This window comes from Delphinus delphis, chromosome 12, assembly GCF_949987515.2.
Source record: "Delphinus delphis chromosome 12, mDelDel1.2, whole genome shotgun sequence".
NCBI classification, from domain to species: domain Eukaryota; kingdom Metazoa; phylum Chordata; class Mammalia; order Artiodactyla; family Delphinidae; genus Delphinus; species Delphinus delphis.
Window position 1 is genome coordinate 7,672,507 of NC_082694.2, and position 17,731 is coordinate 7,690,237.

Here is a 17,731-nt window from a genome sequence, read left to right on the forward strand (position 1 = left end):
TTTTAAATACCTAGTTATAACATTAAGATCATTCAGCATCTACTCAATAGAGATGATGTCGCAGCTAGTGTGTGTGTAGCAGTCTGTTTTTCCTGGTGCATTTTGAAACCTTACTCATTCTCTTTCTGATTTCCTGAGCAAAGCTATGTAAAATATACTTATCAAACTACGGAACTCTACACATGATTAGAGGAGGTGTTATTTATTTTACCTTTATGTTTGTTTTCTAATTTAATATTTTTAATGACTTAAAGATCTTTTTTAAAAAATGCAGTCAGTTTAATTTATTTCCATTCCTCATGCCTTTCAGCTCCTGGTGATAATTCGTTATTGCTGCTGCGAGCAGAGTTGTATTTATCCATGAAGAACTATGAACAGGCTCTGCAGGACGCCAGTGCAGTTTGTCAGAATGAACCTCTCCTGCCTAAGGTATTTGTTTATATAGGTTGGCTTTGGAGATAATAAATGTAAATTTATGGGATTTTTAAAAATTCTATTGAAGTATAGTTGATTTACAGCGTTGTGGTAATTTCTGCCATCCAGCAAAGTGATTCAGTTACACGTATATACATTCTTTTTCATATTCTTTTCCATTATGGTTTGTCACATAGTTACCTGTGTATGGGATTTTCTGAAGAATAAAGTAAGATCATTGTGATTAGTACCTACGGACAGAGTACATTTCCCTCAAATTGTAGATAGTCTAAATGTAGCAATCCACTTCATAATAAACCAATTCAGTTTAAAAGACCAAGTTTCCAACTGGATCTGGATAGGAAACACTAATTTAGATTACTATTAGTAGATGAGTAGCTGAAGAATATGCCTTAGGCACTGAACAAATATATAAACAAACTAATAGAATTTTATGAATTGGTGAATAAAGAAGAAATGTTTAAAATTACAGTTTAAGTAGGAAGATACTATATTATTATTATGATCATAATAATAGTGATTAGCAGTTGGGCCCTAATATGCATGGTGCATATAAATGGTGTTAGTAAAAGGGTGAATGTTTTGTATGTATTTATTTTGTAATAATTTTAATCTCTGTGTCTTGGTTGGAAAGGTCTGATATTACTTCCTCTAGTGACACGAAATAAGGTTTGCTAACCTAATAACAGTAGCTTAAGTTGTCCTTGAGGTCTTTAAGGAGTCAAAGAATAAAAGTTGTAACTTTTTTCGTGAATTTTTGAATTTTAAACCCCTTACAAGATTTTAAAGTTTTAAAGAACTTGTGATGAGATTAATGCCTATAGCATTCTCTATTATCTAATAAAAATACTTTTTTCTCCTGCTGTATTGCTTTATAATCATCTTTGTTTTAGAAACACTGAAGAAACATTAACCCAGGTTAATAGACAGGATGGATGTAGCTTGCTCTTCCTTTCTTCCTTCCATCCATCCATTCATCCAACCAGTCATCCTTTAAAACAAAATGTTTTCATATTAGATTGAGTATTAAGATGGGTGTGGGGATGAGTCCAAGAATGGGAAGCCAACGTTTGTTGGACCAAGCCCGGAAATTCATTTTGCTGCTTGTTTGCTTCACTAAATACATTCCCTACTCGTATTTCTGATACTTTTTCTCTGATCCCTTGATCTTTTATTCTTCTGAGGTAATTTCTATCAGTAGTGATTGAGCCTTAAGGACTGTGAATTACAAGTCTAGTATTTCTGATTGACAGTAGACCTATGTTGCCCTTTGAAGCTAGATTCTTCTCCACGGTATTGATCTTTGTGCTAACAACCTGGCAGTGTGTCTCTGACAAAAGACAGGCTTAATTACTACAAAGTTACATGTCAGGGAGGCAGCAAATGGATCTCTAGCCTTTGGGATTTTGGTTTTATTTTCAGGGTTTATTGTAAATCTGTGAATCTCAGTTGTTGATATATGTCTAGTGAAGAGCAGCTCCAGCAGAAGTGCAGCCTTGATAATCACTTTAAGGTAGTAAAGGACAAAAGTTTATTTCCAGGTTACCATTGCAGCTAGAGGAGGTGCCATTGGAAGGTGAATTCAGAGGACTGGAGGGAGGATACGTCGGCCAACTGTGGTTAAGCTGAGATGGAAGCTTCAGGCGGGGCTGGTGCAGCAGGTGTTTTACCCAAGCAAAGCCATCCTTTCAAGCAAGCCGCCATGGCTGATACTGAGTCCAAGCTTTTGGTGCAAATAGAGATGGACCAGTACTAGCAAATCATTTATCCATATTCAGAAATATAACCCAGCAAATGATAAGTTGATGCAGCTGAATCCAGGAAAGTTAACTGCCTCCTAAAACAAAACCCGGTAACCCTCAGACGAATACAACAAAATGCAGAGTTGATACAACATGTTATGTAAAATATGCAGTGTTAACCAAAAATACTAGACATGCAAAGAAAGAGGAATTGTTGACCTTTACTCGGGATAGAAGATAGTCAATAAAAATTGTCTTCCTGTGGGCCCAGAAGTTGCATTTAGCAGAGAAAGACTTCAAAGCAGCTATTATAAGTAAGTTCAGAGAATTAAATGAAATTATGTCCAAAGCACTGAAGGAAAGTGTGGTGTCTTGGAATTAATAGACAGTCCCAAGGGAGAAATTGAAACTATAAAAAATGGAAATACTAGAGCTGAAAAATACAAATGCTGAAATAAAAGATTGCTGTATAAGCTCAATAGCACATTACACACGGCAAAATAATCTGTGAAACTGAGGATAGAAATTACACAATCCAAAGAACAGAAACAAAAAAGTTTAAAGAAAAATGAATCTTAGAAACATATGGTACAATATATGTGTAATTGGAATCCCAGAAGGAGAAGCTAGAAAATGGCAGAAAAATTTTTGAAGAAATAAGGGCTGAAAGCTTTCCAAATTTAATAGAAAATATTAATTTCAGATCTAAGAAGCTTAATGACCCCAAAGCAAAATAAATGCAAATAAATACACTCCCTGACACATCATAATGACTGCCACTCAGTAATCCAAAGATAAAAAGAAATTCTTGAATGCACCAAGAGAAAAATGACATGAAGTGAGAAAAACGACATACAGGAAAATAATAAGATCATTAATGACATATCATCAGAAACTGTGGAAGCCAGTTAACATTGGAATAGCATATTCAAAGTGCCCAAAGAAGAAACCTTTCAACCAAAGGTCTATGTCCAGTAAAAATATATCTTTAAAATGAAGCTGAAATAAAGACATTTTTAGGAAACATGTCTTTGTTGCCAGCAGATGTGTACTACAAGAAATGCTAAAGGAATTTTCCAAGTCTGAAGGAAAACAGTAAATTGTAACTCAAATATAAAGGAAGTGATGAAGTGCACCACAAATAGACCAAAGCAAGGACCAGCTAACTACATGGTGTCTGCCTACAGGAATCAATTTTAAATGCAAAGATACAGACTTAAAAGTCAGTAGAAATATACCCTCAGAGGGATTTCACCCCATGGGGAAAGGAGAACAGGAGGACCTCAGCAATCCTTGTCACCACCATGGACCTCTGCAGCCTTTGCTTCCAAGGACGTTTACAGTCTTCACCAACCCTGAACCCAGATGATGGAGCTGCCCAGGGTCCTTCCCCAGGGTCTCCTTCCCAGTGCTGGAGCTCTCACTGTGGTGAGACCTTTCAGGAACCCAGGTTGCTGCTGGGCCCCACTCACGAGGATCAGGGTGCCACAGGGCCTCACCACCTGTGGGCATCAGAGCTGCCTCTGTGCTGTGCCCTTCCCCCTGGGGCCTAAGTGAGTTAGGGTCTATGCATCTGCTACTCTGCCATCACGGGACCATGAAGCTGCTGCTCTGTGCCCTGCCCCCTGGGTCCTCAGTTGGGACTTTGACTCTCTGTCACCAGACTGTGCAGCTGTTGCTCTGTGCTCCATCCCTTCCTCCTCAACTGGGACACCTCTGTGCCCTGTTATCCCTGGGCTTTGCTGCTGCTGCATCTTGCGCACCCTCTTGACCCCCTTAAATACAAATCACTGCAGGGGGACCCAGACCCTGGTTCCATGGGTGATGTACACACACTTGCACCTCAGATACTGACTCCATCATCGCAGCAAGTGAGCCTATGTCCCAGGCCACAGGGGCCACGGTAGTTCTGCCTGCCACTGAGCTTGTGACTCCTGCTCTGCTCTGAATGCAAGTGCCTCAGGCCTGGTACCACAGAGGGATCCCCTCAGCTGGAACATCCCCCCACACATCGAAGAGAAGAAGAGGAGGACCCCAGCAGCCCTAGCTGCCGCTGCCATTGCAGGTACCCATGGGATGCTGGCAGTCTCAGCTGCTGAGTGTCCCCATGGTCTTTGCCAGCGTTGAACTCAGCTGGCAGATCTGCATGGAGATGGTGCCAGTGCACCCCTACCCAGCTGGTACCCTCACAGCCAACTTTAGGTGAAGGGGAGTTTAGATGATCCCCTGAAGCCAGGTCATGCAGATGGAAAATCAATAAGGAAATAATGGACTTGAACTTGAACAAGGAATCATGGACTCCTGGATCAAATGAGTCGAATAGACACATACAGAACATTCCAACAAACAGCAGCAAAATATATGTTTTCAAGGGCACACAACATTCTCCATGATAGATCATATGCTAGGTCATAAAGCAAGTCTTAATAATTTTAAGATGATTGGAATTTTATCCGGTATCTTTTCCAGACACAATGGTATGAAACTAGAAATACATAAATGGGAGGAAAGCTAGAAAAGTCACAAATACATAGGAATTAAACAACAGGCTTGTGAGCAACCACTGAGCCAAAGAAGAAATCGAAAGGAAAATAGAAAAATACCCAGAGACGAACCAAAATGGAAGCACAGCATACCAAAATGTATGGGATGCAGCAAAAGCAGTTCTAACAAGGAAGTTGTAGCAATAAACTTTTACATTAAGAAAAAAGTAAGATCTAAAATAAACAATCTCAGGGACTTCCTTGGTGGCGCGGTGGTTAAGAATCCGCCTGCCAATGCAGGGGACACGGGTTCGAGCCCTTGTCCAGGAAGATCCCACATGCCACAGAGCAACTAAGCCCGTGCGCCAGGACTGCTGAGCCTGCACTCTAGAGCCTGAGAGCCACAACTACTGAGCCTGCGTGCCACAACTACTGAAATCCTCGTGCCTAGAGCCCATGCTCCTCAACAAGAGAAGCCACCGCAATGAAGAGTAGCCCCCGCTCACTCAACTAGAGAAAGCCTGCATGCAGCAATTAAGACCCAACACAGCCAAAAATAAATAAATATAAACAAATAAATAGATACTAATGCTTTAAAAAAATAAAAGAAAACAACAGCCTTAAATCTCAAGAACCTAAAGAACAAACTAAGTTAGCAGAAGGAAGTAAAAAAGAGCAGGAATAAATGAAATTGAGATGAGAAAGACAACATAAAAGATGAACAAAGCTAAGATTTGGTTTCTTGAAAAGTTAAAATTGACAAACCCTTAGCTAGACTAGGGAAGAAAGAGATGACTCAAATAAATAAAATTATGAGTAAAAGAGAAGACATTTGATACCACAAAAATACAAAGGTTCAGTGACTACTTTGAACATTTATAAACCAACAAATGAGATAATTTAGAAGAAATAGGTAAATTCCTAGAAACATACAGCCTACCAAGTTTTGAATCAAGAGGTAATTAGAAAATCTGGACAGACCAATAACAATCAAGGGGATTGAACCAGTAATGGAAAATCTCCCAGAACAGAAAATCCCAGAACCAGGTGGCTTCACTGATGAATTCTATCAATCTAAATTGATCTCAATCTATTCTATCAATTTAAAGAAGAATTAATGCCAATCCTCACCAAACTCTTCCAAAAATTGAGGGAGGATGGAGCACTTCCAACTTCCTCATTTTATGAGGTTAGCATTACCCCGATACTGAAGCTAGACAAGGCCACTGCAAGAGAAGAAAAGTATAGGCCAGTTATCTCTAATGAATGTAGATGCACAAATTCTCGACAGAATACCAGCAAACCAAATGAAAGAGCACACTGAAGGATCACTGCAACGGGATCAAGTGGGATTTATCCTTGGGATGCAGAGATGGTTCAACAAATGCAGATCAGTCAGTGTGATACCCCACATTAACAGAATGGAGGATAAAAATTATAGAGTCATCTTTTTTTTTTTTTTTTTTTTTTTGCGGTACGCGGGCCTCTCACTGTTGTGGCCTCTCCCGTTGCGGAGCACAGGCTCCGGACGCGCAGGCGCAGCGGCCATGACTCACGGGCCCAGCCGCTCCGCGGCATGTGGGATCTTCCCGGACCGGGGCACGAACCCGTGTCCCCTGCATCGGCAGGCGGACTCTCAACCACTGCGCCACCAGGGAAACCCTGGTCATCTTAATAGATGCAGAAAAGGCATCTGACAAAATTCAGCCCCCTTTTATGATATAAACTCTCAACGAATTAAGTATAGAAGGAATGAACCTCAGCATAATAAAGGCTATATATGACAAGCTCACAGCCAAAATCACGTTCAGTGGTGAAAAGTTAAAAACCTTTTCTCAGTGGTCAGGAGCAAGACAAGTATGCCCTCCCTTTTCTTAAATCAATTTATTTTTATTTTTGGCTGCATTGGGTCTTCGTTGCCGCCTTGCATCCATAAAGCAAAAACAAAATGCTGTTGGAAAATATTGACCCATATTGCGTTTTGTTCATTTCTGTTGTGGGCCTTTGTATATTACACTTTGTGTTAGTTATGTCTGTCCTGTCTGTGTGCTCCCATGAGACTGTAAGCTCCTTGAAGACAGGAACATGGTAGTGACCTGTGATTGCTGGGTGAGTGAAGGGTGGTAGACAGTCAGTTCTCTCTCAGCATGTCCCTTAGAACTGCTTTGGGCTCACATTCCAGGTATGGACTCCTGTGTTCTGATTGTGTGTTGCACTTGTGGGACATTCAGGTTTGCCCAGTTTCGAAGGCAGTAGAGCTAGAGCCATCCTCGGTGGGCTTGTGTTTATTCTACTTAATGTGCAAATAACACAGTTCCAGTGATTTTTTTTTTTAATTTCAGGGCTGTTTGTACATGAGTAAATTATCATCACACTGTTTTTTCAAATGTATATCTTTGGATGAATCCAGGGACATCACGTGAAAGCTCTGGCTCTTTCCGGACTGGGAAGAAGTAAGGAAGTGTTGAAGGAGTTTCTCTACTGCCTGGCTTTGAATCCTGAATGTAACTCAGTGAAGAAAGAAGTGCAGAAGGTGTGATTTCCTTTCAGTGACTTTCCTCTTGAAGTCTTATCTTCAGCCTTTGTGTCCATGCTGAGTAGCTGCTACACGTAAAATGAACAAGAAATGTAGTTCTGAATTATTCATGACAGTGTGATTTAAAACACACAGTGATAATGATGAGTTCATGCATTTGATGATGCCGCATGTTTCATGAGACAGTGTACACATACCTCAATTCTACTGAAATAGTGACACGTATTACTGAGGCAGGGTAGATGTGTGCAGCTGGGGAGGCAAAGTGATTTATCCTGGAGTTTGTAATTCAAGGACTGTAGTTTGTGCAGAAGCCCTGTAAGAGACATCATGATTTATGCAAAAGTTATCAATTGAGCTACATAGGTTGACTTGAAATTTTCAGCAGAGCTTTACCAACATGGAGCAGAAACACCTGCTGTTTTATGCAAATCTTTAACCCAGTCTTATTAGAGGTCATCGAGTCACACTTGATGTGGGGACCTGCCCTATAAAAAGGCCTGTACAGTAGGTACACAGTCTTAGCATTTCCGATGACAAGGAGTCCTTGCTTTTACATCAACGTTTCCATATTTTAACACTTTATTTTCAACTTGTACGGTACACTTACCCTGTAATTTCCACTCTACAGTTGAGTTTTAGTCTCTGGAGCAAGAGAGAAGTTTTTCCTCCTTAATTTAAACCGCCTTAGATATTAGAGAAGAGCTATCATCTTCGCCTTAACTAGTTCTTTGAACCTAACATCCTCTCCCCATAGAACGGGGTTGTCAGGTTTCCTCCTCTGGCTGCCTTGCTGTATACCCCGAACTTTAGCCCCTATATGCAGTGGCTGCAGGCGGTGAACGTGTATCTTCCCTGTGTTCACTGGGAGTTTATTTTTAGCCTCCCATCACACTGTTGGCTTCTGTTAGAATTGTAATTGGCCAGAAGAGCCAGATGTTGCTTTTGTAATGAGAACTTCCTGGCACTATTTTTTATCCTATTCTTGTGTAGTTGACTGGTCTTTGTTGGTCCTGTTAAGTTGTCACTCATTGGTTTTGATCACTGTTTCCACTTGTCAAAATAATATTGAATCTTGAGCTGGCTGTTTTGAACGATTCCTGCCTGCTTTGTCTCACCTGCAACTTTCACAAGAATCGTAAAACATGTGTTACCCCAACTGATCCTCACAACAGCATCACGAGAAGTTGAGCCCGAGCTCAGCGACGTTCAGCAGATTCAGGAAGGTCCCAGGACCAGGATTCAGGTCTCGTGGATTCTTGCCCGTCTGGCGCTTTTGCATGCAGACATGATGTTTTCCCTCCAGCATGGTACAGGTGCTAGGTATCTTCTGTCACGGACGGTGCCAAACAGTGCCAGCCTCCTGATGCCCATGAGATGTGGTACCCTCCCTGGCAGCCTCCTGCAGCTCTGCTGACCCCTCAGGGCCAGTGCCGAGGACACTGCCGTCCCTGCTGGGGTGCTGACCCTCACTGCCGCAGAGGTCGTGGGTTCTGGTGCGCTCATCTGTCACCTGCAGCGCAGTGGCTGCATTCTTCGTTGAGGTTTCAGTGACTCCTCTACGCCTCTCTTAAGCCCTCGGATTCAGCTGAGTCCATGAGTTTCTGCAGGACCATCGAGGGACTGGCCAGCACTTCCCACCACCACCAAAAGCTGGTGAACCAGAACTGTGTCCCTTCACCTTCTCTTCCTTTAAAGTTCGTACTGGTTGACTCTTCCGGTTCTCTTGTAAATTAAGCAGCCCTCTAGAACTATCTTAATCCTGTGGGTCATCACAGCTCAGGTACAGTCTGGGACCCCCTGCAACCGATACACCCCACGTTTCTCTCTTACCCCTGAGACATTTAGGGGAGATTTTCTGTAGCAGGTGTGTAAGGACCAAACTCAAAGAGACTGTAATGCTCGTATTTTGTAATTGGTACGAGTAAGATGGACAGGAACTGGGGGCTCAGATACTTAAGATGTTGACTGTGGTTTCAGACACACTTGAATTTTTAAAACATTGGCAGTTGGAATAGGGTAGTTATTTTTGTCAATGTCTTAGGCCTGTTTGGCTTCAGAGTTTCCTCTGAGTCTTTCAGGTATGTGATGTATTTTTCAAAAGTGTCTTAAAATATATTTTTTTCCATCTTGGCAATTTTACAGGTAATGTGTGAGGTGTTTTTCCCTGCTTCAGAAAACGTGCCTCAGAATTTAACATCTTCCATCCAAAGCAGAATGTTGAACACAAGATTAACGGCGCAGTGTCAGAACCACATAAACAGCCAGCCTCCTGTGGAGGGAGGTGGCAGTGCAGGGAGTTCTAAGGTGGGAAGTGCACGTGTTTGTCAATATTATGTTGATTAAGCTTTATGTAATTTTGAACATTTACAAGTTACTCACACGGTTGCGTTACGTTAGCTACAAGTACTTCTTAAGACCAGTTCTGGCTTCTCAGCCTGAGAATTGACACTTTTAAAGGAATTTGATGGAAGTAATGAAAATCACTGAAGATTGAAAGAAACTTTTAGAACATCTCCAAACAACTCACAACATCAGGAGACTTGATATTATTTTGTCTTGGAGAAAAAAGAGCAGAGGGATGGTTTGAATGTATGAAGATTGGTGTTCAGTTGATCTGTTTCCGGAAGAAATTATCCTTATATTTTACGATGAAAAGTGTAAAGTTCATCTTAGAAGTTAATAGATGAAACCAGTTATGAGGGAAGAGTATATGCTCTCTTTTTTTCCAGAGATTTCTAAGAAAGGCTACTGCATGATTTTTTTTTCTCTGATGCTATGATTTCTTTAAGATTCAGGATTCTCTTTTCCTACTTAACCAGAATCCATCTGAGAAACAGGATGTATTTAGAAATACCAATTCTTCGGTGTTATATTTTATACTGGGCCTACACTCTGAGGAGGATAAGGAAGTGTTAGAAAGTTTTCTTCCAGCGGCGCTGAGCACTGGTTTAAAGAGACAGTTTCCGAATGGTTTGGAGGATGCGCACGATGTGAACGGCCCTGGAAAAATTCCCAAGAAAGGTCAGTAAGGCTACTTTTTTTTTTTTTTTTTTTTTTTTTTTTTTGCGGTACGCGGGCCTCTCACCGTTGTGGCCTCTCCCGTTGCGGAGCACAGGCTCCGGACGTGCAGGCTGAGTGGCCGTGGCTCACGGGCCCAGCCACTCCGCGGCATGTGGGATCTTCCCGGACCGGGGCACGAACCCGCATCCCCTGCATCGGCAGGCGGACTCTCAACCACTGCGCCACCAGGGAAGCCCAGTAAGGCTATTTTGTCACTGCGTGTGTGACCCTAGAGTGATAGAATGTTGGCTGATACTCAGTATACTTTAGAAACATTTTATATAGGTGGTTTAAAATTGGTAATGAAATGAACATATCACCTTCAAGATTGTAGGACAGTTTAAATGTTTACCCCTACAAGGACTTCATAGTCAAAAATAGCAGAGAAAATTTAGGTATAACTTTCACTTTTATTCATGCTTTACAGTTAAATTATGGCTGTATACAGTCAGCCCTCAGTATCTGCGGATTCAACCAACCACGGATCAAAAATATTCAGAAAAAAAAGAATTCCAGAAAGTGTCAAAAGCAAAACTTTCTTTTGCCCTGTGTAGGGATGAGTCATCAACACATAGCATTTACATATGTTACTATAAGTGTTATAAGTAACCTAGAGATGATTTAACGCACAGGCACACCTCGTTTTATTGTGCTTTGCAGATTTTTTTTTTTTAACAAATTGAAGGTTTGTGGCAAACCTGTGTTGTCAGAAGATGGTTAGCACATTTGGCGATAAATTATTTTCAATTAACACATGTACATTTTTTTTAGACATAATGCTGTCGCACACTTAATGGACTACAGTATAGCATAAACATAACTTTTATATGCACTGAGAAACCAAAAATAAATTTGTGTGATGCAGTTTATTGCAATATTGACTTGACTTCAGTGTACTGGAACTGACCCTGCAATATCTCTGGGCGATGCCTGTACGTGGGAAGATGTGCTTAGGTTATATGCAAATACCACACCATTTTACATAAGGGACTGCAGCGTCAGGGGTCTTGGTATCTGTGGCGATCCTGGAGCCAGTCCCCACGGCGATACGGAGGGACAGCTGGACTGCTAATCCCATCCAGCATGGTTTGTTACATTGGTGTAACATACTTTACCCAGAGGAAATACAGTTATCACATGCTCTTACCCAGATGTGCAAGTGTTAATTATAGGATTTAACTTTTTCAGAGGCTGATTCCTCACCCCAAAGGAACGTGAGCTCTAACGTAGGAGAAAGTGCAGAGCTCCTGATAGATGTGGCTGATTTTGAGTGTGCCCTTTGCATGAGGTAGGATGACATAGAATCTACGCAACTGTGAAGAATTCAGCCTTTCTGAATTTTGTATCCCAAACATAACGGGCTTTTTATTGTTAGAGAAATTACGTATATCTCAATAACAATTGATTTATTTTCTAAAAATAAGATTAAGGAAGTTGTAAATGGAAAATGGATATAAGTGATTTCTAGAATTCTTATAAAAAGGTTATTTGAAAACGTCTTCTGGACATTTCTTGCTGAAAACCCAGATGTCTTCTCCAGGTTGCTCTTTGAGCCTGTCACTACGCCCTGTGGACACATGTTTTGCCTAAAATGCCTCGAGCGCTGCCTGGACCATGCCCCACATTGTCCTTTGTGCAAAGAAAAACTCTCAGAAGTAAGTATTTCTTGGGAACTGACAATTCCTAGCACTTTTTTATTCGGTCTCAACCTACTTCCCCTTCACATCCAGCTTTAATTCCTCAGACCCTCAATGCCCTTTCCCAGTCCAGGTCAAGTCAACTCTTTGCCTTTTGTGTGCGTCTGTATAAGTAGCATCGCAGTGCCAGAGTAAACCCACAAAATAGGGAAGATTAAATTTCACTTTAAATTCATAATCTTAAATCTGAGACCCAAAACCTTATTAGTCATTTTTTTTTTATAAATTTACTTATTCATTTATTTGTTTTGGGCTGCATTGGGTCTTTGTTGCTGAGCACAGGCTTCCTCTAGTTGTGGTGAGTGGGGGCTACTCTTCGTTGTGGTGGTGGTGCACGGGCTTCTTATTGTGGTGGTGTCTCTTGTTGCGGAGCACGGGCTCTAGGCACATGGGCTTCAGTAGTTGTGATGCACGGGCTTAGCTGCTCCGTGGCATGTGGGATCTTCCCGGACCAGGGCTCGAACCCGTATTGGCAGGCGGATTCTTAGACATTGCGCCACCAGGGAAGTCCTTATTAGTCATCCGTACTGTGCTTCTCTGGTACCCTCAGCTTTTCACTCTCCAGGTGATTCTTTCATCTCTCTTCTCTCCCACCACCTGCTACTCACCCTCCCTGACATTATGATACTCATGGAAAGGGTATACACCAGCAAAATGGGAATTGCCTCTTCCTTGCTCCAAGGGAACCCTTTCTTTGCTTCTCTCATGGAGGGGGGGGGCGTCCGGGGACTTCCCCTCCCCCTCCCCTCCCCCTCCCCTTCTCTCCCTCTCAGGGCCAACCCCCCTGCTCTCACCTCAGTCCCTTTCGTCTTCTGAGACGACTCCCCTCCCCCCACCTCCTTGTTGACCCTTGACTAGGAAGAGAGCTCTTTGTCCTTAAGAATTAATTACCATGTGGTATTATTTAACTTTTTCTTTTGTTCCAGTTGTTGGCAAGCAGAAATTTTCATATAACTACTCTGGCTGAAGAATTAATATTTCGATATTTGTCAGACGAACTGTCTGACAGAAAGAGAATTTATGATGAAGAAATGACGGAGCTTTCAAAGTAAGTCTCCGTGCTCCAGGTACTTGGTGTTGAGTTCAGGCTAAAGAAGAAAATCCTTGTTAATTTCACGACTTTATCTCATTTTTTCCCCCTGCTTTGGCAGAGAAATTAGCCTCCAAAAAAATTAATTGCAAAGAGTTTATATGAATTTAATTGAAAAAGTTTGTAAGAAATATTTCAAAAGTGTGTTTTGACAATATTATATGGTTGCTTTTTGTATCTAAATAAGCAATGCTGAATTTTTCAGAATTGAAAAGGCACAGGACATAGAAGGGAAAAAGGGATTACCACTGAAAATAGGCTTGACAGTTATTTTTTCTCTTTTAAAGTGATTAAAATGTTGTGTTGTAGTGACCCGTAAGTATTGAGACCTTATCATTCTGCTACTCTTTTTTTATTTAGAACTCATTACCTTTGACGGCTTTCATCAGAATTTTTTTCTTATTTACTTTTCTTGAGATATAATTGACATCTCACATTGTATTAGTTTCAGGTGTACAACATAATGAGTTGATATTTGTGTATATTGTGAAATGATCACCACAATAAGTCTAGTTAACATGTCTCTGGACATAGTTACAAAAATTTTTTTCTTGTGATGAGGGCTTTTGAAGATCTACTCTCTTAGGAACTTTTTTTTTTTTTTTCTTTGCGGTACACGGGCCTCTCACTGCTGTGGCCTCTCCTGTTGCGGAGCACAGGCTCCGGACGCGCAGGCTCAGCGGCCACCGCTCACGGGCCCAGTCGCTCTGCGGCATGTGGGATCTTCCTGGACCGGGGCACGAACCCGCGTCCCCTGCATCGGCAGGCGGACTCTCAACCACTGCGCCACCAGGGAAGCCCTTAGCAACTTTTAAATACGCAGCACAGTGTTATTAACGATAGTCACCATGCTGCACCTTACATCCCTAGGACTTATTTATTTCATGACTGGAACCTTGTGCTGTTTGACCCCCTTCACCCATTTCACCTGCCCCCTCCTCTGGTAACCCTGTCTGTTCTCTGTATCTGTGAGCTTGGTTTTGTTTATTTTTAGATTCCACATATAAATGAGCCCCTACAATGTATTTGTCTTTCTCTGTCTGACTTATTTCACGTAGCACAGTGTCCTCAAGGTCATCAGAATGTTTTTATAGTGATCATAAGCGTGGTCTCCTCAGATTAAATAAGAGGGCTTGGCAGGGAATGTGGCTCAGCTGAGAACTTTCTCAAGCTGTGGCCCTTGGCTTTCTTTTCCCACCTAAGCCTGAGGCAAACCTGAGGGGTTTGTAAGTGAGAGAGCTGAGGTTGGCTAGCTTCTGCTGTTTCACAGCGACTCTCACTCCCTTCTGTTTCTAACAGCTCCACCTCTAAGTTCACATTTCCCTCACCCCGCAGTCTGACCAGGGATGTGCCCATCTTTGTGTGTGCCATGGCCTTCCCCACCGTGTCCTGTCCGCTCCACGTCTTTGAGCCCCGCTATCGGCTTATGATAAGAAGATGCGTGGAAACTGGCACCAAACGGTTTGGCATGTGTTTATCTGCAGAGCACGCAGGGTAAGAATTACCAGTGTTCAAAGAAAGGGTTCTAATTAAGTGTATCATTTGTCATTTTTCTTGAAGAACAGCTTAAGGTGATGTTGAAAACCTCTAGTGTCTCCTGTTACGTAACAAAGTATAAGTTCAGGGCCATCCATGATGTGGTCCCACCCTTCGTTTCTAGCCTCATCTCCTATTCCTTCCTTTGGAACATCATACCTACTAGTCCATTGCCACATTATTCGCCCTCCTCTAAAAAAAGTTCATGTTTTCATGCCTCCATGCTTCCCTCTGTCTGTAATTCTCTTCTAGCTCACCATTATACAAACAAATCTGGTCCAACTTTTTAGGTCTAAAAAAATTGTTACATCCTCCACGAAACCTTTATCCACACAGCCAGAAAACTTTCGGTCTTATAAAAAGCCATGGTGCTTGTTTTTTTTTTTTTTTTTTAAATTAATTTATTTTGGATGTGTTGGGTCTTTGTTTCTGTGCGAGGCCTTTCTCTAGTTGCGGCAAGCGGGGGCCACTCTTCATTGCGGTGCGTGGGCCTCTGACTGTCGCGGCCTCTCTTGTTGCGGAGCACAGGCTCTGGACGTGCAGGCTCTGTAGTTGTGGCTCATGGGCCTAGTTGCTCCGTGGCTTGTGGGATCCTCCCAGACCAGGGCTCGAACCTGTGTCCCCTGCATTAGCAGGCAGATTCTCAACCACTGCACCACCAGGGAAGCCCTGCTTGGTTTTCTATCTCTTTTTGTTTTGCATCATTTTTCTAGGGAAGATGTTCCAAATCAGCAGGCAGCTCCCCTCCAAAGACTGCTCTGGGGACCCCGGGTCTTGCCCACGTCCTGGCTTCCTGATCCTCTAGGGCTTTGTCGTTACTGCGTGGTCCTGATGAGGTCATTACATCCAAGTTCTAGCTGGTGGAAGAGGCCCTGGTGCTTGTAGGGGATCCTGGAGAAAAGGGGCCCATAGCAGTCACTGCTGCTCACACCTCCAGCAGAGGAGGCTGGGAAATGTAGTCCATCCAGTTGCCCAGGAGTTAGGGGAGAATTGATGTTTAGGGCTATCTGCTAGTTTCCACCGTATATACCTAGGAACGTATCTTTCTAAAGATGTACGTAGAACATTTATGGAGAAAATTCTACAACTTTATTGAAAGATATTCAAGAATGGACAGAGATACTGTGTTCATGGGTACATAGACTCAGTGTCATAGAGAGATGTTCTTTTTTTTTTTTATCTTTATTGGAGTATAATTGCTTTACAATGGTGTGTTAGTTTCTGCTTTATAACAAAGTGAATCAGTTATACATATACATATGTTCCCATATCTCTTCCCTCTTGCGTCTCCCTCCCTCCCACCCTCCCTATCCCACCCCTCTAGGTGGTCACAAAGCACCGAGCCGATCTCCCTGTACTATGAGGCTTCTTCCCACTAGCTATCTGTTTTACGTTTGGTAGTGTATATATGTCCATGCCACTCTCTCACTTTGTCACAGCTTACCCTTCCCCCTCCCCGTGTCCTCAAGTCCATTCTCTAGTAGGTCTGTGCCTTTATTCCTGTCTTACCCCTAGGTTCTTCATGACATTTTTTTTCTTAGATTCCATATATATGTGTTAGCATACGGTATTTGTCTTTCTCTTTCTGACTTACTTCACTCTGTATGACAGACTCTAGGTCTATCCACCTCACTACAGATAACTCAATTTCGTTTCTTTTTATGGCTGAGAGATGTTCTTTTTACCCCAGTTGGTCTATAAATCCAAAGTAGATCTGGTCAGCATCACAAGAGGGTTTTTCATGGAATTGCTCAAGCTGATTTTAGAATCATTATGTTAAAGACCAAGACCTGGTAGTTTTGAAAAACCAGCTGAGAAAGATGGGAGAACATCCCTGCAATAAACTTACAAGTCCAAGTAAGTAGACCATTGAAACAGACTATAGAGATAAGCAGATCCACTCACATCTGGACTCCAAATTTATATGTAATTTGTGAGAAAAGGCAAAACTCCTCAATAAAAGGTACTCAGACAATTAGTGGGTAGTCCAAATGGGAAAAAAAAATCTTTTCTCTGCCTTATACTATACACAAAAAGTAGCACATTTACATTCCCAATGTGAGATGTGAAAAACAAAATATTAAAACATTTAAGAGAGAATATTGGGGACTATCTTTACAATTGGCAACAGGGAGAGATTCTTTTCTTACACAACATGCCGAGAGCATTAGCGTAGAGAAAGAGATGAATACATTTGAATTATTAAGAGTTGATTCATCACAGTCAGCATAAGCAAAGTGAAAAAAGTTTCATAAGTTCCACTGGGAATATGGAACATTCAGAAAAGATTTACTACAGATAAGCTACTGAACCTGTTTCCTGAACCCGTCAAAGGGCAGGTTGCTCAGGGTAACCGAGGAGAGACGGGTCCTCCAGGGAGAGAGCAGACAGGAGCCCTGGCTCACCCGTGGCCAAGCCCAGGAGAGGGGGAGAATTCAGCTGATTTTTTGGACAAATTTCTAATGGCCTCATGTGGGCAAACATGAGAGCCTCGATCCCCTGGATGCTGCAGAGTTGGCAGCCAAGTTCCTGGCCACAGACCAGGTGAGATGTTTATCGCAGGAACAGGTTTTGTGGCTGAGACCGACTTTGGAGGAGCTGACATGTGAGCTGGGGCACCGAGGCCTCCTTTGAAGGGGCTCTTCAGGCGGCTGCATGCACACTGCAGCTGTGGGTAAGACAGACCCTTAGGAAGGAGGGCGCTTTACTGGTGATCCAGGCAGAGGTGTGATAACTCTGTGCAGGTGTGTAACTTGGGAGTCCTCCCTCAGCATTAGTTCGGAGGTGTGTAGTTCAGTTGTTCATCCACTTTAGCATCAGATACCCTTGGGTTCAGATGTCGGCTCTGAATCTTCCTGTGACCTAGATCAGTTTAATTTTCCTGAGCCTCCATGTTCCTGTGAGGCTTGGATGAATACGTATGATAAATCGCTCTGTGTAATGCTTGACACATCGTAGGCACGATCGATACCATCAGGATGTGGGGGACAGTGGGAACCGTGACTGTGGGTAGGGTCACGCGGGAGAGCTTTGGAGTGAGGATACAGTGTCCCGGGCAGCCCCAGTGTGGTGGGGACACGTGGAGGATGCAGGTGGTGAAGGGAGGGACCGGTCAGGGAGGGCGAGAGTGCTGGGTCAGCGACAGGTCA

General features: G+C 42.6%; 1 protein-coding gene across 4 annotated transcripts in view; it reads left to right on the forward strand.

The window, feature by feature from the left end:
- Positions 1 to 17,731, forward strand: part of LONRF2 (LON peptidase N-terminal domain and ring finger 2) — a 90,274-nt gene that overhangs the window by 12,183 nt on the left and 60,360 nt on the right. For all 4 annotated transcript variants that reach the window (XM_060027276.1, XM_060027277.1, XM_060027278.1 and 1 more), the window contains exons 2-9: positions 311 to 429; positions 7,071 to 7,193; positions 9,342 to 9,503; positions 10,019 to 10,220; positions 11,448 to 11,547; positions 11,800 to 11,914; positions 12,883 to 13,004; positions 14,382 to 14,540. In XM_060027276.1, coding sequence (XP_059883259.1) covers positions 311 to 429; positions 7,071 to 7,193; positions 9,342 to 9,503; positions 10,019 to 10,220; positions 11,448 to 11,547; positions 11,800 to 11,914; positions 12,883 to 13,004; positions 14,382 to 14,540 — 1,102 coding nt within the window. The remainder of the gene's footprint in view (positions 1 to 310; positions 430 to 7,070; positions 7,194 to 9,341; positions 9,504 to 10,018; positions 10,221 to 11,447; positions 11,548 to 11,799; positions 11,915 to 12,882; positions 13,005 to 14,381; positions 14,541 to 17,731) is intronic.